This window comes from Rhipicephalus microplus, chromosome 9 (assembly GCF_043290135.1).
Source record: "Rhipicephalus microplus isolate Deutch F79 chromosome 9, USDA_Rmic, whole genome shotgun sequence".
In the NCBI taxonomy this organism is placed as follows: domain Eukaryota; kingdom Metazoa; phylum Arthropoda; class Arachnida; order Ixodida; family Ixodidae; genus Rhipicephalus; species Rhipicephalus microplus.
Window position 1 is genome coordinate 24,676,414 of NC_134708.1, and position 15,922 is coordinate 24,692,335.

At 46.3% G+C, this 15,922-nt stretch overlaps 1 protein-coding gene across 8 annotated transcripts in view; it reads right to left on the reverse strand.

Annotated features, from left to right (window-relative positions):
- LOC119163616 (uncharacterized) overlaps positions 1-15,922 on the reverse strand; it is a 68,531-nt gene that overhangs the window by 1,661 nt on the left and 50,948 nt on the right. For all 8 annotated transcript variants that reach the window (XM_037415655.2, XM_075873335.1, XM_075873334.1 and 5 more), the window contains 4 exons: positions 9,833-10,082; positions 6,440-6,522; positions 5,255-5,440; positions 680-777 (listed from right to left, as the gene is read on the reverse strand). In XM_037415655.2, the coding sequence (XP_037271552.2) occupies positions 680-777; positions 5,255-5,440; positions 6,440-6,522; positions 9,833-10,082 (617 nt within the window). The remainder of the gene's footprint in view (positions 1-679; positions 778-5,254; positions 5,441-6,439; positions 6,523-9,832; positions 10,083-15,922) is intronic.

Consider the following 15,922-nt stretch of genomic DNA (forward strand, 5'->3'; position numbering starts at 1 on the left):
CGCTGTACATTCATACCAACTGCTGCATGAGCCTTATGCATAAAAGTAATGAACTTGGCAATTACACTCAAACCTCATTACAACAAAGTTGCATCTTGCAAGAAAATAAGTTTGTTATAGCCGAAAATTCATTATAAAGGTGATTCCTAACACTATCTATTGCAAGACTATTTTTCATTTGCTTCGTCATAACTGATATTTCTTTATATTGAATTTTGAGTATATATCAACTTTACAAAACGTTCTATAATTTGATCTTAAAGTTGGAATCATAACACTAGATCGAAAATAAGTGAGGTCATGAAATGCCTGTGGAAGAATGGTTGCTGTTGAGAGTCTGATTGATGAAAGCTTATTTTCACGCAAAATATGTTCCTGTATAATATAAAAAAATTTCTAAATTTTCCCACAAATTTGTCTCTGTGGACTTCACACTGGGTGTAGACTGCAGTCACAAGGACATGAAAAATCAGAATTATATGGAAACAAAAAAGTAGTATAAAAAGTTGGGTGACAAGGCAAAATCAAGGTCGAAAAAGGCTTGGCATGAGGAGAAACGTTTGTGAAAAACGTTCCGATGGGCAAAGTTTCTTGAAGACAGGGAAAAAAAAAAGGACACCAAAATAAACCCTACTGAAGCCCGTAACAATCCCTACTATACAAAAAATATCAAACATACCTCGTCGCAAGATCTGATGTGTCTGCATAGAAGATTAGTGGGTCGAGCCCTGTGTGTTCTAGAAGAAAGAGCTGCTCTCGTGGAACTTCTTCGAAGCCCTGAAAGAATTTCACACAGCATAGTCAGAATAGAAAAGTTTCATTAAATTAGAGGGTTTTTATGTGCCAGGACCACTACTATATGATTACAAGGCAAACTATAGTGTAGAACTGTGGCTTAGTCACCACCCCCTGGAGTTTTTTTAAAGGGGCCCAACAATGTTTTTTGCACACGGTTAGAAAATTCTGCAGATGGGTTGCCAAGGCTCCTGTGAGCGCGTGAGTCAAACATTATGGCACGGCAAGTGGCAGAGAATTCACAATTAAGCTTTAAAGTCAGCTAGAAGTTGCTCATTCTTCTCTCGACGTATGATGCCATGCACCTAAATCAATTGCATTACATACCCAAGAGACACGGCCACTGGCTCATTCGAACATCACAAGCTGCCTAGTCGCCATGGCTGCAGCATGCCCATGGCACGGCCCATCGCAGCGTGGGCGAATGAGCCACGTGTAACGTTTACACTCAAACCTCAATATAACGAACCCAGATATAACAAAATGTCGGTTATAATGAAGTAAATGAAAAATAGTTTTGCAATAGATATAGTGTTAGAAATAAACCTATACAACAAATTTTCGGATAACTTTGTTTTAATGAAGTGTGAGTCTATAATGCCGCGACAGGTTGGCCACGTTCAAGTAGCCGCCGCAATCATCATGGCAAGAGCACCAGCAAGACCCGGCTGGCATGCGTCACGCGTTGGTGCGCTCCAACAACGAGGAAGAGGAAGTTAGTCGACTCTGTGCCTTTCGGCTGCTTGGACTCGACGACCATAGTCATTAGACTTGTGGGCACAAGTTCGCCCTAATAAAGTTGCTTGTTTTTTGGCCTATCTGCCTCAGCATCGCTACATTTCAGAGAATACCACCACGTCATCCAAATACACCAGGCATGACTGCCATTTCAATCCGGCGAGGACAGTGTCCATCATTCGCTGGAACGTCGCTGGCGCGAAACAGAGGCCGAATGGAAGCGCTTTGAATTCGTAGAGGCCATCTGGTGTTACGAATGCTGTTTTTTCACGGTCCCGCTCGTCTACCTCTATTTGCCAATATCCGCTTTTCAGATCCAAGGAGGAGAAAAACTTTGCGGATCGCAGCCGATCTAGTGTATCGTCAATACGTGGCAAGGGGTATACATCTCGTTTAGTTACACTGTTGAGTTTTCGGTAGTCGACACAGAATCTAAGCGTGTTGTCTTTTTTCTTGACGAGCACTACGGGGGACGCCCATGGACTATTTGAAGGCTGGATGACATCATCCGAAAGCATTTCCTCCACTTGCTTTTTAATGATTTCCCGTTCTTTCTGTGACACTCGATATGGATGCTGGCATATAGGCCTCGTGTCGTCTTGCGTTATAATTCTGTGTTTCGTAATTGACGTGCGCTGGACCTTCGAGGCAATTGAAAAGCAATCAGAGAATTCTTTTACTAAGGCGTAAATCTGTTTCTTTTGACAGTCCGGAACGCTCTGGTTGACGGTCACGGATGTGTCGATGTTGCAGGCCACTGGTCGAGTGGTTGACGTGGTTAAGCTGCATAGTTCTGTCGCCATACAGAAGTCGTGTAAATAGGCAATAGCCGTGCCTTGAGCGATGTGTTGAAGTTCATTGGAGAAATTCGTAAGTAGGACATCTGCACGGCCATTCGTCAAGTGAACAAGACCCCCGCGCTACGCAGACACCTTTTTTCAAAAACAGCCCTACATTTGTATCCGCTATGCCTTCGCGGTTGTAAGATGCGTCATTCTCTACGAGCACCATTATGCTGCAGCGTGGTGGCACAGTTACGTCATCATGAACAACGCGTAGAGCAGTTAGGCGTCCCTCAGATTCCTCTACAGGTATAGCTCGTTCAGTCGAAAACGACACGCTGGACCTACGCAGGTTAATTACGGCGCCATTAGCTCGCAAAAAATCCATTCCTATAATGAGGTCTCTTGAACATTCTGGTAGCACAATGAAATCGGCAACGTAAATAAAGCCCCGTATTTCAAGTCTTGCGGTGCATCTGCCAAGGGGCGTAATAATGTGACCACCTGCCGTGCGTATCTGCGATCCACTCCACTGTGTCACAACTTTGTTCAGCTTCTTCACCATCTTGTGACTTATCACTGAATAATCAGCACCGGTGTCGACTAAGGCATTCAGCTCCCATCCTTCTATTCTCAACCGCAAATCTGAAGTAACGCTTTCGTGGTTGCACCCATTTACCGGAAATACACCGTCGTCGCCCTCAAGCCATATTGGAGGATCTTCGTAATTGATGTTATCAGCGGCCTCACCTCCACAGGTCGCTTGCTTCAGTTTTCCGGGAGTGGACTTGGAGAGCGATGACCAGGCTGCCTTGAAGGTGCACGTGGGCTGGATGACCGGTAGCGCATAGGCGATGGTGACCGTGACCGACGTTGGCGTAGAGGTGGCGAGTTCTGGCGCGTAGACAAGTACTCCTCAATCTCCGCTGGTCGTTCGCCGTTTCGGGGGCACGGTGCATACGACGGGAAGCCTCTTAATCCAGCCTGTCGGTAAGGGCAGAATCTGTACAAATGACCCGCTTCGCCACAATGGAAACAAAGAGGCCTGTGCTCGTGATCACGCCAGACGTCACTTTTTCTGGGCCTAGGCTCCGCATAGCGATGCGTGCTACGTGCTCCTGGGGGCAGATAGGTAGCCGTTGGTTCCCGTGGACGAGGTACGCTGCGTGCTGTAGATGGGAGAGGAGTCGTCGCCATCGCAACTGCTGCATTGCTGTGTACCGTTGGTTGTCGGAGAACTTCAGAGTACGTTCGGATAGGTCGAACTGGCTGCAGCTCACGCTCTGGTTCTCGTATGACCTGCCTCAGTTCGTCACGAACAACGTCTGTAACAGATAGTGCAGTTGAAGTCTGGGGCATTTGCAGTCTGCTCAGTTCTTCCCGAATAACTGATCTAATGAGCTCTCGCAGGGCTTCAACGTCGTTTCGCACGCCTCCAGAGAATAGCTGTGCAGATGCGCAGTTAACATTCCGGTTGTACTGCCGAGCGCGCTGTTCTAGTGTTTTTTCGATGGCCGTCGCTTCCGAATAAAACTCAGCAACAGTGCTTGGAGGGTTGCGGACGAGAACGGCGAACAGCTCTTGCTTCACTCCGCGCATTAGATGGCGCACCTTCTTATCTTCAGCCATGTTGTGATCCGCACGCTTGAAGAGACGGACCATGTCCTCGATGTACATGGCAGCAGTCTCGTTTGTGAGCTGGTTCCTGGATTGAAGAGCAGCTTCCGCTTTTTCCTTTCGGTCTACGTTCGCGAACGTAGCCACTGCTTGTCGTCGAAATACCTCCCAGGTAGACAACGAGGTTTCATGGTTCTCAAACCATGTCTTTGCGAAGTCGTCCAGGGCGAAGTATACGCGACGGAGCTTCTCTCTTTCGTCCCAACCATTCAAGCGCGCCACTCTCTCGAACAGGTCCAGCCAATCTTCAACATCCTCGTACGAGTCGCCGTGGAATACTGGCGGCTGGTGCGGTTGGCTTATGAACACTTGTGCCGGTGTTACCTGGGTAGTCATAGTGGTGGCATCCATAGTTTGAATTCCCCTTGGTGTGGAGTGAAGAGGACCGAACTCAGGTGAGTCACCTCGAAGACGGCGACTTGCCCTCTGGTGTACAGGAGTCACTTCCACGGGGTTGATACGCTGGTCGTCGGGGCTACGCTGTCTTGAGCTCGCGGGGCTTCGATTCATACCCAGCACCTCCACCAGAAATGTAGCGATGCTGAGGCAGATAGGCCAAAAAACAAGCAACTTTATTAGGGCGAACTTGTGCCCACAAGTCTAATGACTATGGTCGTCGAGTCCAAGCAGCCGAAAGGCACAGAGTCGACTAACTTCCTCTTCCTCGTTGTTGGAGCGCACCAACGCGTGACGCATGCCAGCCGGGTCTTGCTGGTGCTCTTGCCATGATGATTGCGGCGGCTACTTGAACGTGGCCAACCTGTCGCGGCAATATGCTAGCTAGGGACAGGTTTTAAAAAGAACAAGAATCCTTGTATCCTTGTGCCCCATTGCCCTGTGTAACTTTGAGCGTGCTCGCAGACTCAGAGAGAGAGAGAGAGCTTTTGAAGCTTACAACAAAATCTTCATACCTCCGCACGTATTCAATGAATTCTATAGATTTTTGTAGCAGTCAATTCCGGAGGCAATAAATTCTGGTAGTGAAATCATTTCATGGTTACTAGGAAAAGTACAGTCGAACCTCATTGTAACAAACTTGCATCTTACATAAAAACTAGTTTATTATAGTTATAAAGGTTTATTTCTAACACTGTACTTATTACAAGACTATTCTTCATGTACTTCATTATAACCGGTATTTCGTTATATCCAGGTTCGTTATACCGAGATACGAGCGTACTACACTGAAGAATGGGGAGGTTGATCCTTGGACCATAGGCCTCAATGCGCTGACTGCCGCAGAAGAAAAAAATGCGACGCACCTTGGTGACTGCACCCACTTGGTAACCGAGAAGCGGCACCGTCCGAAGCGCGGCCACATCCTCGCTTGCCTTGTAGACGTACAGCACGTGTTCCTTGACGACAAACCATTGTCGCTTCCAAGCTTTCTTCGACCAATGGTGAAGGTAGCCACTTATCGACGAACCCAGATCGTTTGCCGCGACCTCCTGCGGGAGACCAAAAAAAGAGGATTAAGGAACGCACTGCACGGTTGTGAAGTGTTGCGGGATATTGCACGAGCACTCCTGCTTTGGTACCGCCCAAAGGCTAGGACGATCGCACGCAAAAGGAATATGTTCTTGCTTTGGCTCGAGATCAACACGTGGTCCATCCACATTTTGGATTTTCTGCACTGCCCCGCTGCAGTTTCGGCAGGGTCTCGGTAGGGGCCAGGACCGGCGCAGGAAATGATAAACGGCGCAAACGGGGGCAAAGACAAAGTGCCGACTTGCAATCCCGCTGACTGGGGTTGCGATTCCACGCCTAGTTCATCTCTGTCCCGTGTTCCTGTTGCTCATGCTTTTTCTCGCCTTCCCTGGACAGGTACCAACCAGCTCGTACAGACAGACTAGTGCAAGAGAACTGGTATTGCCAGAGCGAAAGCATCCAAGGCACTGAGGCATTCTACGACATTTCCGCTAGGGGAAGGGCACGTGAGCATGGCATCGTAAAAAAGGTGAATCATCGTGCTACGTTGTCACACTCTGTGAGAGCAAAACCAAGGACACCCTCCCGTTTTTTTTCCATTTTGCGGGTGAAGACTCGTGCTTTCATTCGCGAGTCTTCACCCGTAAAATGCTTAAGCTTGGGTGTACAGCATGAGACAAACGTTGCTGAATTAATATCCCAGTGTGGCAATTTAGTAATAATATTAGGGGTTTTACATCCCCAAAAAACACCTTATGATTATGAGAGAAGTCATAGCGGAGAGCCCTGAACATTTTGACTATCTGGTGTTCTTCAAGGTGCACTGACATCGTGCGGCCCATGGTGCTATAGCATTTCACCTACATCGAAATGTGACTGCCGCGGCCAGGATCGAGCCCGCGACCTTGTGGTCGGCAGTCAAGCACCTTAGCCACTAGACCGAGGCGTGGCAATTTCATTTCAACTGTCGGAAGTCATCCCCGTCTGACACACAGACGTGCAAGCAGACGAAAACGTACCTGGAGAACGCCGCCATACTTCTTCCTTCTCGCCTGGCCTTGGTCACCATCCCCATCTGCCTCCGGGTGGTCCCTCGGCTCGCCTACGGAAGACAGAACAATAGATAAACATCGTCAGCGGGTTGAAACAGGCATTGCAGCGATGTTTGCTGAAAACATTGCCCTCAAGTTCTAGAATACGTCAGGGATTGCATGCATCCAGCAGGCAAAAAGTTCCAAAATTATGAAACAGGGTAATTTGAGCAATTTTCTAGTAACTGTTTGTCACACTTTAAGTAAAACAAATGCACTCAAACACCATAACAAAGTTACACCTTACATGAAAATAAGTTTTTTATATCAAACAATTTGTTATAAAAATTCATTTTTAACACTATATCTATTGCAATTCATTTACTACGTAATAAGCTATATTTCATGACCCGGTTTTCACACATATAACTCACACCAAAAACCCGAAAATTTCAGTTGCAATGTGAGGGTGCAAATGATAAGCGGAGTTTTTTCTATAGTGCTGCTTCACAGCAATGCGTGTAGTGCTATGAAGCCCCTAAACAATGTAGAAATTGACATGGAAGCAATTTCCGCAAATTCGTGTTGCCCCGAAAGTAGTACGGCAGCTTGCGAACGATTTTGGTTTCGCTTGCCAGGGTGTCTACCAATTTGATATTTCTAAATTCCCCGATTTCTCCGGGTTTTCCATGATGATTCAACGCAAATTCCATGACCGCCACGTCTGCTTGGAAAACTCTGTGCACTGGAAACAAACTCTCGAGTGGTAAAAAAAAAAAACAGGCGCTCCATATAAAATAAGTAAATATATTTATCAGACAGACTCAGAACGTTCTGAGCACGTGTGGTAAACGTGAAAAAAAAAAAAAACATGTATGACTGGCCAAAATAAAACCCCTGAGCCAAGCAGTGAGCAAGTCAGCGCTTTGATGTTCTCCGGAAGAGCCACGAAGCAAACACACCACTTTAAAGTAACCACAGATGAAAGTTTGAAGGAGCCCGCGATAGTCCAACATCGCAGTCAAAGCTGCTAAGAAATTCAGAAGTGGTGCCATATCGCAGCATCCGTGCGAAATGAGGACACAGAAGCCCGGCCGATTCTGCCAATCGAGTAAAATCTAGTTTTCTATAATAGCTATAGCCCATGCCGCTTAGGATGTGGATTGGATTGAATTGAATCAGGTCAACCTGAACTGCTGTATTTACCGACTCAACTATTTAGGATGTGGATTGGACTAGATCTGACTCATCCTGGATTGCTGTATTCACTAATGATTTGCGTCCCTACCTGATTTGCGCACCACTATAATATACTTTTCTGCAAAAAAAAAGAATACATAACCACTACTCACTTATTCTGTGTACCTTGCCTTGACAACGAGTAACGACAACATTGCAAGAACAGAGCCTCAATGAAAAATTTTCTTTCTTTTTCCGACGAGCACATTCATGTTTGCATTTTAAGTCTCTGGACTCTGACGTTTGAAGTGCAATGGAAGTCTTCGGACGACTGCAATGAAAGCTGGGGACGGCCTTTATAATGCCGATGTTCGAATATGTGGTGGCAAGAAGGAATCTGTCAAAGTGCAACAGCTACCTTGATTTCACAGATTAATCACGGATGTTGGCACGTTACCTTGATTTAGGAACTCTTCTGTGGCCATCAAGCTAAAAAATAATTGCAGATGTACACAATCTCGCGAAACTGCAATGAGAAATTTACCCGGGTTTACAGAAGTGGTACAGATGTGCACAAGACGCGAGCATGCGGCACGAGACGCAAGCATGCGCAGTAGGGTGTAGATACCACCGCCAACGCTGGATTTGAGAGTAGGTGTGACTTTAAAACGCTCCACACTTGAAATAAGCTTGCATCATGCCTGCACCTAGAATCCAGACACAGACTGTGCATACTCTGAACAGGAGCGATGGGACACTTTTGACAATGTACTCTCGCTGCTTACGTCCCGTATTTAGGCATACTTAGGTACACTGTGCCTTCTTATGGCTTTTATTGTGAACAAGGCTCTCTCTCATATTGGGTGCCGAAACGTCAGTAAACTTTCTGTTCCATACGTCAGTGTATCCTTTCGAGTTTTGCACTAAGAATCAACAGTTATGCACTATCTTTTTTTTTCTCTCACACCTCTTTTAGCCGCTCACTGTAGTTGTAGTCGGAAGAGAGACATTGTAAGCTTTGATCAATGGTAATGCTTATTTTTAGGACGGCCGCACAGAACTGCTGTCAGTTTCCAAGACCTGGCCAGGTTTTTCAAAAATTCCCCGACTTTTCCATGACTTTTCCAGAAAAATCAAAATTTCCTGACTTTTCCAGGTTTTTTCATCGTTGAAGCATCTAGAAAAACATTTGGGGACAGATGATTCGACTGTTCAGTGTAAACCTCAGTGTCACATTACAAATATATATATATATTTTTTTGACGTTTGTGGCTGCACAGTGACCCTCCACCACCCTCCACATGCCCCTATGTCACAGACACCATGCTTATTTTGGGAAAGAGCTTGCCAAAAATGTGGTGTTGTCTAAGAAATAAAAAGAAAGGGAATGTATATTTGTAAAGTGAACAATACCTGCTTCTTATCTATAACTTACTGTAACCATCTGGGTTCCGTAATAAAATAATGCAGTATTTATTTCAGCAAGGCAAATTAGATAATATCAGTAAACTTAAGTACTACTTCTTGGCGTTGTAGCAGGCATCCATTTTGGTTCTATTGCTTCCACGAGGTCATAACGGAGCTCCCAAGAAAAAGCATGAAGTTGTCGCCGAGTGTGAGCACTCTCTACCTCGCTAATACTACTCACTTGTTCTCTACATCTCGACCTGTTCGCAAAGCTCAACTCGATCTATTGAGTCACCATGAGTAGCGTGCGGCGGCAGTTCTTCACCGCACAGCAAAAGCTTAAAGATCATCGACATCGCCAAGAAGTTCGAATATTTGCGAAGCGGGAAGACAGCACAACGTGGACGAGCCTTGCGTGCGACTGTGGAGAAAGAGGAAAGACGGCCTATAAGCCACGCACTGCGATAGCAGGTCATTTCCCGGCCCTAAGAACGGCGTTTACCCTGATCTGGAAGTACAGTTAGTAAAGTTCATCGAAGATGTGTGAAGCAGGGGTCGCGCCATATCGACCGAGATGGCCCAAGTGGAAGCACGCCGACTGTTGAGCGAGCTAGGCCTACCTCACAGGATCGCCAACTAAGTGAGTTGAGTTGGCGAGTGCACAACTAAGAAAAATTTATCAGTGGCTCGTGTAACCCCGAGGAGGGGCCTTAGGTTTTGCGGAGACCACTTTGAGAACCCCTGTTCTAATTGTTCTAATGCGAAGCCCTCACATAAACGGTCAGAATCGCTCACCGCCACACTGGAGGGAGCGGAAGCAGTCGTCGCAGATGCGGACGGGCTTGTCACTGCCCAGGTAAGGCAGGGGAAGCCGGTGAGAGGAGCAAGTGGCGCAGACGACCTTGCCGCAGGCGCGGCAGTGGTGCCGCCGGTGGGTGAAGGTGAAGCCGCTAGTGCACAGCTGGCACATGGTCACCCGCTGGTCGGGAATCCACACGGGCGCCTCTCGGCCCAGCTCAGAGCTCGACGAGGACTGCGAACCCTCCTGCATGTGGTGCAATGAACGAGTGAACATCTATGCACAGTGGTCTTGAACACGCAGCCGGGCCAACACATCACTGTCTTCATCATATAGACACGTATTTCAGGGGTGTGTGAATATTCAAACTTTCAAATATTTTTTTTAATAAGGCTTCCGATTAGATTCAATTCACACCAAGATTTCACTATTCCAAGTACAGTGAAATCCTGCTACAACAAAAATGACGAGACGCATGAAAAAATTCGTTGTCGCGGAATTTCGCTGTAGCAAAATTTCATCTATAGACCACGAAATTAGGTAAGATTTGATGATTATGACTAGTCCTTTGTTTGGCAGCAAGCGCTTGCATTGAACTCTCGCCAACTCAGACGTGCCTGGCCAAACACTAAGTGAATCTATTTTCTCGCGTATAACGTGATCAAAATATACAGAAAATTTGGAGCAGAAGTCGGGGAGAGGGTTATACGAAAATTTTGGCGTGCAAGTTGGTTTCACAACACGGCTTCGCGGCAATGCAAAGCAGGCGGCCTTGCGTCAATACGTGGGTAGTTTTTCTTCCTCCCACAGTTTGTGGTCAGGGGTGCCAGTTATATGCAGAGGTGGGTTATAAAGAAGAAAACTTTCCAGACAACCCTTGAGGCACGCCGAGTGCACAGCACCGCAAACGAGCATGCCAAAGCTTCACTAGTGGACAACTGATAACTGCAAGAAAAAGTGACGAAGCTCCGCACTACCGTGGCCATAAGTGAATGACAGGAAAGCCGTAACGCTTCGTGTCGTTTTATGGCTTTATATCTACAACTATGTTAGCTGCACACCTTTGAATCGTATTCGCTATCGATGAGCAAGACGATAGCAACTGCTGTTTCCTGTGCCGTGGTTGCGGCAAACTAGTTCTGTTTTCAATTTGTGCGCGCTGCGCTGGCCGTGCGCGTAATTTTAAGACCTGCGTCGTTGCTATCTCGGCTCGCATCATCACGGAAAGAAATACTGGGTTGAGTTAGTGCGCAATGACTGCGCGTGTACTTTTGTGGTCGCCGATAATCGCGTTCGACAGGACCGCATTTAAGTTCGCAGCGGTTGCGGCAGAATATAGTTACGCTGGGATTAGGTGCGCACTGCTCACGTGTGTGCCTGCACTGCACATGTGGTTGTCATTTATGATCGCAGGGCTAGTGACGACGAGCCGTAATTTTTTGTTCTGAGAGTGACGTCAAATATACATGGTGGGGGGGGGAGGGGTCTTGAAGATTGGGATTCTGCCGCAGCCCACACGTACTACATCAAATCCACCAGCCCCATCATGATGGATGGGCGAGCTGGTGCCGAGCGCTCAAATTTTAATGTTCGAATTCCCTTCACAGCCAAAATTTTGCTGTTCACACAGCTGCACTATATATATATATATATATATATATATATTAGTTAGTTATGTTGGGTTTTGTGGCACAAGAGCAACTAAGGCTATGCTACGCCAGACTCATGGTGAGAATACCTACAGCGGACAGGGCTATGACAATGACTGAAATGTCTTGACGGCGATGACATATGGGATATGATGAGCGGTGAAGCGTGGCTGTATAAAGGCCTAAAAGGAATGGCTCCGTAAACGCATGAAGTATATATCTCTTCTAAGATTATGTGTGTGATGCTCGGGGTGGTCAATGTGTATGGTTGGTGCATGAGGTTATGTCAAAACCGTAACGGCTTTTACATAGCACTAATGCCATACCAGTGTCCTTATACCTAAGGGCCGGGAGGCAAGTGCCTCGTTGTAAATTCCAGCTGCAGCAGATGCCTCTCCGAAGAGGCTGTGCTACGAGTCACATCAGTCAAGTTTTGCAATGTCTAGTGGTAGCATAGTTTAGTGTAGTTAGACCTTGTTCAGAAGTTGTGCTTCATTTAAAAAGCTGATCACATCAGCTATGGGTATTAGGGCGTCTTCGCCCAAGAGTAGCATTGGATGAAAGGGAATATTTAACCTGTAAAACATACGAAAATGTTTTTCTCTTAATGTTTCCATATGTGGGCAAGCTATTAAAATGTCCATTACCGTTAGTTGCTCCTGACACTTATCGCATGTTGGGGCTTCTTCGCCTGCCAATAGATAGTTATGTGTGATGTGCGTATGACCTATTCGTAGTCGACATATAACTACTTCGATAAAACGTGCTTGATGAATACAGGTCTTCCATTCACCAAGAACAGGTTTAATTAGGTGAAGTTTGTTGTTTTGTCGTGGTTTCCATTCCTGCTGCCAGTGAAAGGTGGTGGCCCGGCGGACAGCTTGAATCCCATCTCTGGCAGGTATGTTAGTTTTTGACTCGCGCACCTCTTTTGCTGTTGCAGCTAGTTGGTCTGCCCTTTCATTGCCTGGGATCCCGACATGACTCGGGACCCAACAGAGGCATATGATGTGGTCATCAGGTGTGTGGGATAGCATGTTTAAAATATCGCCTCTGAATGGCTCATACTGAGATTTATAATTGAGACTTTTTAGTGCGCTTAACGAGTCTGTAAATATTACAGCTTTCTTATGTTTTGAGCTTATAATGTATCGTACTGCCATCCATAACGCATAGCACTCAGCGGTGTAGATAGATACGAACTGCACTAGTCTAGTTATTTGCTCGTGTGTTGCTCCTACCACGCTGCTTCCGACCTAAACAGATGTCTTCGAACCATCAGTGTAAAATTCTTCGTAAGTGTTGTACGTTTCTTGTAATGTAAGGAATTCATGTAGTATATGTTCACGTGGGGTGTTTTGTTTTTTTATATGTGAGAGTGAAAAATCCAAGAATTCGGAGAAGTCACTCCATGGGGCCAAACTGGGTGGCCTTCTGGCGATGGAGAGTGCTTCGCTAGAGACATTTAGGGCGTGAAATTTTTCTTCAAATCTTAGTATTAGTGGCTTAATTACGTTTGGCTTGTTGGCATAGTGTTGTCGTAGGTCACAGCGTGTGACAATACTGTGGCATATATGATCTGGTGAAGAACGAAATCTAAGGACTTACGTGAGCATTAGTTTCGTTCTCCTATATTCCAAGGATGGTTCGTTACTTTCGGCGTATAAGCTCGAAATAGGTGAGGTTCGATAGGCACCTGTTGTGAAGTGTAACCCTTTGTTATGGACAGGGTCTAGGCGCTTAAGGTACGAGTCTCTTGCTGAACCGTAGATTATACTACCGTAGTCTAGTTTGCTGCGTAATAAAGAGCGGTAGATGAGCAGGAGGCACTTACGGTCGGAACCCCAGTGCTTTCAGGACAAGACTTTGAGGACATTGAGGGCGTTGTTGGATTTCACCTTGAGATTATTAATGTGTGGAAGAAAATTGAGCTTCTTATCAAATACGACCCCCAGAAACTTCTGTTCTTGTTTTATTGGCAATACTGTTTTGTTTATTTTGAGTACGGGGTCTGGTTGTAAGCCTCGTTTCTGGGAGAACGCTACAGCAACCGTTTCTTCCTCAGAAAACCAGAAGCCGTATTTGTTAGCCCGTTGTGTTAGCTTGTTTAGTGCTATTTGAATCTGTCGCTCGCACGTCGCCATGTTAGATGACCGGCACGCTATTTGGAGATCATCCACATATAGTGAGTGCATAAGAGTAGATGTTATGACCTGGTTCACACAGTTCACTTTGACGACAAAGAGAGTTGTGCTTAAGACACAGCCCTGAGGCACACCGTTCTCTTGAGTAAAAGTTTCTGAAAGTGTGGTACCTAAACGAACCAGAAAAGTTCGGTTCGATAGGAAGTCGGACAGGCAGTTGAGCATCCTTCCGCGAATTCCTAGATCTGCCAGGTCTCATAAGATACCATACTTCTACGTTGTGTCATATGCCTTTTCAAGATCGAAAAATACTGTTAAGCAGTGCTGCTTGTACAAGAAAGCTTCTCGTACTGGATGTTCAAGGCGAACAAGGTGATCGGTGGTGGACCATCCTTTCTTGTAACCACATTGGTGGACATCTATCAAGTTATCGGTTTCTAGGATGTATGTTAGTCTATTATTAATAACGCTTTCGTAGGATTTCACCATACAACTTGTGAGTGTTATGGGCCTGTAGCTTGTTCGTAATGTAGGGTTTCTTCTGGCTTTGAGAAATGGAATTACCGTAATTACTCGAATCTAACGCACACCTTTTTTCCGGTTAAGCCAGTTCATAAATCGCATGCGCGTTAGAATCGAGTACGAACAAAAACATTACGGTCAATCTATTGCCATCGGCAAATCCAAAATGGCCGCCCCCTACGTGCGTCGGCATGGCGCGTCGGCCATATCTGCCTATGTGTTGCCCATGTGCGGCACTTCGTACGTGTGCCGAGGAGTTCGTCATCTAGTAGTGCATTAGCATCGACGGCGTGGAAGGGCCAACTCCAAAAACTCGAGTGCACCACGATGCCGCTTTTAAAAGAAAAGTCATCGCGTGTGCAGGAACGGACGGAAATTGGGCCGCATCGCGGTCGTTTGGAGTTCCTGAAACGTGCGTGCGGGACCGGCGGAAACAAAAGCAGTAGATTGTCGACAGCAAAGCTTCACGCAAAGGCTTCAGTGGACCACAGCAGGGTCAGTTTCCGCAAATTAAAAAGCTGCTCGGCGAGTATGTGCTTGAGCAGCGAGCGGAACAGCGGCCCGTGACGACAGAACTGCTCCAAGTGCGGGCTCTGCAATTAGTCTTAGAAAAAGGTCTAATGCAGAGCCAGTTTAAAGCGAGCAGGTGCTGGCTAACTAACTTTATGAAGAGAAAAGGCTTTTCCCTCCGAAGGGGAACATGCATAAGCGAAAAGTTTTGTGGAGGAGTACGATGAAAAGCTTCACTGTTCTCAGAGGTTCGTTCTAAACTTGCGGCGCAACAACGGCTACCTGCTTGCGCAAATCGGGAATGCCGATCAGACGCCTCTTTACTTCGACATGCCTGGCACCACAACCGTCGAGAAGAAGGGGGTGAAGCAAGTTCGCGTGCTGACATCGGTCCACAGTAAAACTACAGTGACGGCAATGCTCTGTTACACGTCAGATGGGCACAAGCTTCGCCCGTACTTCATATTTAAATGGAAGACGCTCCCGAAAGGAGTCGTTTTTTCGAGTGTTGTGATCATGTGGGCCAGCGAGAAAAATGGGTGCGCGTTGCAATCGATGTCTTCCTTTTTTTTTTTCGCGGTGGAAATCGGGTGCGCGTTACAATCGAGGGCGCGGTAGAATCGAGTAAATACGGTATAATGGCTTTTTTCCACTCTGTTGGCATTCTGCCAGTGACCCAAATAGTGTTAAAGAAGTGCAGCAATGCCTTCACCGCTTCCTGGGACAAATGGGCGAGCATTTGGTAATGTATTTTGTCTGGGTCAGGTGCTGTTTTTTTACCTTGAGAAAGCACTCTGTTAATTTCCTGTAGGGTTAAGGGGGAGTTGTATGATCTGTCGTGATAACCTGTAATAGAAAGCTTTTGTTTTTCTGTAGATTGTTTATGTTTTAGGAAAGCTGCCGAATAGTTTGCTGAGCTCGAAATAGCGCAAAAGTGCTGCGCTAGTAGGTCTGCCTGCTCGCCTAAAGTTGTCTGGATGCCAGGGGTTGAGAGAATGGGGATGGTATATGAACTGTAGTTGCCGTTTAACTTGTGCACCTGATCCCACATTCTTTTAGATGTGATGGAACTGTTAATGGATGAAATGTACTTTTTCCACGAGAGTTTTTCAGCCTGCCTGCGAATAAATCTTGCCTTCGCTCTCGCCTTTTTAAAATGCTAGGAGGTTCTCTCCTGTAGGATATTTACAAAAAATGCCCCACTCTTTGTGTTGCATTTTTTTAGCTTGTATGCACTCTTTTGTCCACCAGGGTTTAAGTT